This window comes from Microcebus murinus, chromosome X (assembly GCF_040939455.1).
Source record: "Microcebus murinus isolate Inina chromosome X, M.murinus_Inina_mat1.0, whole genome shotgun sequence".
Lineage (NCBI taxonomy): Eukaryota > Metazoa > Chordata > Mammalia > Primates > Cheirogaleidae > Microcebus > Microcebus murinus.
Genome location: NC_134136.1, coordinates 12612543 through 12619518, shown reverse-complemented (window position 1 = coordinate 12619518; position 6976 = coordinate 12612543). Strand labels below are relative to the sequence as shown.

At 40.3% G+C, this 6976-nt stretch overlaps 1 protein-coding gene across 1 annotated transcript; it reads left to right on the top strand.

Moving 5' to 3' along the window:
- Positions 1–4158: 4158 nt before the first annotated feature.
- On the top strand, positions 4159–6048 carry LOC105862366 (beta-1,3-galactosyl-O-glycosyl-glycoprotein beta-1,6-N-acetylglucosaminyltransferase). Its single transcript, XM_020284942.2, is given in 3 exon segments — positions 4159–4250; positions 4362–4704; positions 4707–6048. Coding segments are annotated over 2 exon segments (1284 nt in total). The 5' UTR covers positions 4159–4250; positions 4362–4658; the 3' UTR covers positions 5945–6048.
- The last annotated feature ends 928 nt before the right edge of the window (positions 6049–6976 follow it).

Genomic DNA, 6976 nt, shown 5'->3' with positions numbered 1-6976 from the left:
TATATTACATGGTGGTTGACAGGAAATGAATTTAGCATTTGAAAGTACAATATTACAAAGTCTTCTGTGAAGGATTTCATGTCCTTTAGAAGGTGTGTCTCCATGTGCACAGTGATCCAAATATAACACCTGATGTCTGTGCTTTAACTGAGATATACTGTATTTGAAACTCTGGCCAGTCATTTCTTCCATGTGAATCCATTGTGGCGATGGGGTTTTCTTATATTACAGAATTTTTTGCCCTGTATCTAAGGCAATGTCAAGGATAACATTGTGCCTCAACTAATAACAGTAATAAAAATAATGTGTATTGTTGAGTTCTGACCTAAGGTTTAGAAATATTAAGTGACTTACCCAAGATAACATAGCTACAAAGTGATAGAGCCAGCAGTTGAGTCCAGACCATTTTGAATCAAAAGCCCATGCTCCTAATCACAGTGAATTGTAATTTGTCATCACAAGTTCCTCTGAGGATCTAATGGATGATAAGAACACTCTCTAGACCTTAAGTCATTTCCCTGCTCATTAGCAGTATTTCTAGAAAATGCATTATTACTGACTCATGATTTGAGTTAAGATGTTACTATCTAAAGGAATTCTTTCTTCAAAAGAATTTTGAACAAAATATTTGAACAAAAATACTTTGTTTCACCCTAAAGTAAGTAAAGTAAGTTGTCATGTCATTAACATTTTAGTGTGAAATAGTTAAGCCTATGCCTTACATATTTTACTAGAATTTATTGGGCATTCACTGTGTGGTAGTCTCTCTAGACATGTATACAGTATTGAGGGAAGAATAATCAGATAACAATAACAACAAATAGAATGCATTTATTGAGTACATATTATATGCCAAGTAATTTACACAATTTTCATATATTTTTTCACTTAAGCCTTTGAGAATCCATGTGAGTTAGATACTGCTAATCAATAAATGAGGAAATTGAGCATCAGAAAGATTTACAAACTTCTCTGAGGTTACAAAAATAAGCTATTGTGGGGACTGAATTTTATTCTAAAGCTCATGGCCTTATTTTCTAAACTAGGGCTAAGGATCTCCATTATTGTTATTTCTTTTTGCTCTGACTGAGTTTCTGTATGTGAACAATGCAGTGATTTACGCTGGTGTTAATTCAGCAGATTTGTCCAGCTTTTCATGGAGCAACTGTATGCATTCTTCTCATTTTCTTGTCTTCAAGTTTATTGAAAATGATATGGCAAAATTATATAGGTAATTACTGCTGCTTATCTTAATCCTAAAAGAGATGTGATGAGTAAAGACATAAATCTGTCCAGTTTATCCATCTTTAATAAAAGGGATTTTAGGGAGACCACCAAGCATGCAAAATAAATGAATATTCTTCACATTCCTGAAATCAAGTCTCTTGTGTATCAGTTGCATTGCACTAAAATTGGTTTTATTCATTTAATGAATTAATTATTGAAATTTCCTACGCAAATAAATCTGCATCAACTTTTCTCAAAGACTATTGTTTGGGTGAACATATTGAGCATAGCTTAAGTAATTTCATCCTCTCATTTATTTAATACATTACAGATGGATATCTGTTTAAGTCATAATGGGTCATTTCTGCCAACAGCCAAGCCCTTTAGAATTTATCAGGGAAAAATACATGAATGCTTCATGTAGCAATAATTTAGAGTGACAGCTTCCTCTTTTTAATTATTTATTTATTTATTTTTATTTATTTATTTTTTGAGCTTCCTCTTTTTAACTCTGGAAAGCAGTTCTGTCAGCAGTATGAACTTTGCTCTGAGGAAGTAAATTGGTTTAAGCATGATAGAAACCCAACTATCCAATCCTTATTATCTCTCAATCCTGATGCAACATGCCACATGACAGAGTATAAGTATTGAGTAATTGTAGTCTTTAGCATATTTCAGCAATCTTTTTGACTATTCATTTACAACTAGATGCACATGTATTTTTCTTTTCTTTTTTAAATTTCTTTCAGAATATTACAGGAGTACAAAAAATTTGGTTACATAAATTCCTTTTGTACAATGCCCACCCCCTCCAGATAGTGTGCATTGTACCTACCCATCCCTTCCTCCCCCTAACTGATTTTTTCTGATGAGTGTTATTACCGTATGTTCACATAGGTGTCCAATTAGTTCCAATTTAATGGTGCATACATGTGATATTTGTTTTTTTATTCTTGTGATATTTCACTTAGAAAAATGATCTCTAGCTCCATCCAGAATAATACAAGAGGTAATAGTTCATCATCATTTTATTGGTTGAGTAGTACTCCATGGTATACATATACCACATTTTCTTAATCTGCTCATATATTGATGGGCACTTGAGTTGTTTGCACATCTTTGCAATTGTGAATTGTGCTGCTATAAACATTTGAGTGCAGGTGTCTGTTTTTATACAATGTGTTCTTTTCCTTTGGGTAGATGCCTAGTAGTGGGATTGCTGGATCAAATGGTAGCTCCACTTTTAGTTCTTTGTGGTATCTCCATATGAATTTCCATAGCGGGTGTAGTATTTTGCAATCCCACTAGCAGTGTATGAGTGTTCTTATCTTGACACCTCCATGCAACATTTGTTATTCTGGGACTTTTTTTTTTTTTTTTTTTTTTGAGACAGAGTCTCGCTTGTTGCCTAGGCTATAGTGAGTGCCGTGGCGTCAGCCTAGCTCACAGCAACCTCAAACTCCTGGGCTCAAGTAATCCTCCTGCCTCAGCCTCCCGAGTAGCTGGGACTACAGGCATGTGCCACCATGCCCGGCTAATTTATATATATATATATATATATATTAGTTGGCCAATTAATTTCTTTCTATTTTTATAGTAGAGACTGGGTCTCGCTCTTGCTCAGGCTGGTTTCGAACTCCTGACCTCGAGCAATCCGCCCGCCTCGGCCTCCCAGAGTGCTAGGATTACAGGCGTGAGCCACCACGCCCGGCCTGGGACTTTTTGATAAAAGATATTTTCACTGAAGTTAAGTGATATCTCATTGTGGTTTTGATTTGCATTTCCCTGATTATTAGAGATATTGAGCATTTTTTCATAAGCTTGTTGGCCATAGTCTATCTTCTTTTGAAAAGTTTCTGTCCATGTTTTTGCTCACTTTTTAATGGAGTTCTTTGATGTTTTCTTGCTGATTTGCTTGAGTTCTTCATATATTTTACTTATCATTTTATCAGATGTATAGCATGCAGATATTTTCTCCCATTCTGCAGGTTGTCAATATGCTCAATGATTGTTTCCTTAGTTGTGCAGAAGTTTTTTTTAATTTGATAAGGTCCCATTTAATTATTTTTGTTGTTGCTGTAATTATTTTTGGGGTCTTCTTCAGAGATTCTTTGCCTAGATGGATGTCTATAAAAGTTTTTGTAACACTTTTTTTCTAGAATTTGTATGGTTTCATGCCTTAAGTTTATGTCTCTTATCATCATGAGCTGATTTTTGGAGTGGTGAGAGGTGTGGATCCTATTTCATTCATCTACATGCAGATATCCAATTTTCCCAGCACCATTTATTGAATAGGGATTCCTTTCCCCAATGTATGTTTTTGTCTGTTTATCAAAGATCAGATGGCAATATGAGGATGGTTTCATAACTGGGTTCTCTGTTTTGTTCCATTTGTCTATGTCTCTTTTCTTGTGCAATTTTCATGCTATTTTCATTACTATAGCCTTGAAATATAGCCTGAAGTCTGGTAAATTGATGCCTCCCAATTGGTTTTTATTGCTTTAGCTTGTTTGCCTATGCAGGGTCTTCTGTGTTTCCATACAAAATGTAGAAATAGGGGGGGTTGGCGGCACCCGCGGACGGGCCCTCTCCCGCGCCTCCGGGCCAGACTCCAGAGCTTTCTCTTGATGCAGAATAAAACACAGGCACCCTTGCAGGTTACGCTTCTTTCCCCATCTTCCGGAGTGGATGAGATCGCCTGCAGATCCCGGCGGGGCAGTCAGGTCGCCCGGGGGAGAATCAAATTTGATCCATCCATCACCATCCCATTGCAAATCTCTGCTCTAGAAACAGCTGTTGATGCTGGTGATCACATTCTCAGGCAGTCTCCCTATGTTGCCCAGGCTGGAGTGCAGTGGCTTTTCACAGGCATAATCCTAGCTCACTGCAGCCTCGAACTCCCAGGCCCAAGTGATCCTCCCACCTCAGCCTGCTGAGTAGCTGGGATCATAGGCATGCACCACCACTGACTTGAGGTTTTAAAATGATCTTGGCCGCTGCCAAGTAGCAAATGGCTTGGAAAGGTTTAGGATGACAAACCAGCAGGGAGACAGATCAGCAGAAGATGCGATGCCCCTGGGAAATCCTCACTAAGGAGGAGTTGTTCTACAGACAGAACAAATAGCCAAAGAAAGATTTATTAAAAAGCCTCATGGAACATATCACCATTGCTGAATGCCTGGCACATACAAGACACCTGACAGCAGGAGAGTTACTCCGAATGGGCACAGGATGTCACCTGGAATCCAAGCACTAAATGATCGGGACTTTCTTTAATTCTAAATGTGCTGTTCTTCATTCCAAGATGCCTTTGCACTTCTGATAAATGCAAACTGACGACCGTCCAGGCCACGGCGGAGGGAAAATCTCATTGGTCCTAGAAGCCTAGAAGACGACCCTTAGCAAAGGAAAGTCTCTGATTGTTGTTTGAAATGCTGAAGAAGCTGCCACGGAGAAGACTTTTTTCTTTTCCCACTAAATGCTGCTTGTGGTTCTTGTTTTTTCCCTAGTCACCTTCTCTGTTGTAAGGATTCATCAAAAGCCCGAATTTGTAAGCATCAGACACTTGCAGCTGGTCGGAGAGAGTCCTAGCAGTAATATTAATTGCACCAAAGTTTTACAGGGTGACGTAGATGAAATCCAAAAGGTAAAGCTTGAGATGCTCACAGTAAAATTCAGAAAGCGCACTCGGTGGACACCTCACGACTACATAAACATGACCAGCGACTGCACTTCTTTCATCAAGAGGGGCAAATATATTATGGAACCCCTTAGCAAAGAAGAGGAGCAGTTTCCAATAGCATATTCCATAGTGGTTCACCACAAAATTGAAATGCTGGACAGGCTCCTGAGGGCCATCTATATGCCTCAGAACTTCTACTGCATTCACGTGGACAGAAAATCAGAGGAGTCCTTCTTAGCCGCAGTGAAGGGCATCGCGTCCTTTTTCAGTAACGTCTTTGTGGCCAGTCAGTTGGAGAGTGTGGTTTACGTGTCATGGAGTCGCGTTCAGGCCGACCTCAACTGCATGAAGGACCTGTACAGAATGAGCGCATGCTGGAAGTACTTGATAAATCTGTGCGGCATGGATTTTCCTATTAAAACCAACCTAGAAATTGTGAGGAAGCTCAAGTCGTTCATTGGTGAAAATAACCTTGAAACCGAGAAGATGCCCTCCCATAAAGAAGAAAGGTGGAAAAAGCAGTATGCAGTTGTTAATGGGAAGCTGACCAACATGGGGACTGTCAAAATTCGTCCGCCGCTTGAAACTCCTCTTTTTTCAGGCAGTGCCTATTTTGTGGTCAGCAGGGAGTATGTGGGGTATGTGCTAGAGAATGAAAAAATCCAAAAGTTCATGCAGTGGGCGCAGGACACGTACAGCCCAGATGAGTATCTCTGGGCCACTATCCAAAGGATCCCTGAGGTCCCTGGCTCTCTCTCCCTGAGCCATAAGTACGACTTGTCTGACATGCAGGCGGTTGCCAGGTTTGTCAAGTGGCAGTACTACGAGGGTGACATGTCTAAGGGCGCTCCCTACCCACCCTGCAACGGCATCCACGTGCGCTCGGTGTGCATTTTTGGAGCCGGAGACTTGAACTGGATGCTGCCCAAGAACCACTTGTTTGCCAATAAGTTTGACGTGGACGTCGACCACTTTGCCATCCAGTGTCTGGATGAGCATCTGAGGCGTAAAGCTTTGGAGACTTTAAGACACTGACCCCTGTGGGCAATTTTAGGATTAATAAGAGAGAGGCTCAAAATGTGCCCCATGTGGTTCCTCTTACTTGACAATAAGCATCAGAAAAATTATATGGGGTCCTCTTTGGGGGGTAGGAGCCTTAAGTCTTTATATCAGAGAAGCCCCATGGTTTTTTGGGTTTTTTTTTTGTTGTTTTTTTGAGACAGAGTCTTGCTTTGTTGCCCAGGCTAGAGTGAGTGCCGTGGCGTCAGCCTAGCTCACAGCAACCTCAGTCTCCTGGGCTCAAGCAATCCTGCTGCCTCAGCCTCCCGAGTAGCTGGGACTACAGGCATGCGCCACCATGCCCGGCTAATTTTTTGAATATATATTAGTTAGCCAATTAATTTCTTTCTATTTATAGTAGAGATGGGGGTCTCGCTCTTGCTCAGGCTGGTTTCGAACTCCTGACCTTGAGCAATCCGCCCGCCTCGGCCTCCCAGAGTGCTAAGATTACAGGCGTGAGCCATCGCACCCGGCCAAGCCACATGGTTTTTGCAGAGCACAATTGGTTAGAAAGGTTATGGCATTACATGCTGCCCTGGGGTTAATGTGAAGGGGAGAGAGTAGCTGTAAGGCCGGGACAGGGAGCAAGGCACTCTGGAGAGGGAGGCTGGAAGGAGGAAGAAAGAGGCCAATGCAAAAAAAAATCAGCCTGTTAAAGGAGCTCAGAGACTTAACAAAATGAGATTTGACCTGTGCCAAAATAATTTTGAGAATTTTAAATATGACCGTTTTCCTGGTACGAATAACTTTATAGCAACAAACAATCATAAAGATAGTTTAGCTTGTATGTTATAGGAGCTATTGAAATAGAAATTGGATTTTACTTTAAATGATCCTTGTACGTTATTTTCTGCTGTAACATTGTGCTGTGTGTAGTGTATCTCTGTGTCATCTCAGGGAGCTTACAATGGGCTTGATTTCACTTTAATATTTTTGTGTTACTTTTGCTTGTAACTGCACATGTGTTTTCAAAAGCCAAAAAATGACGATTTCTAGTTTAGTTAATTT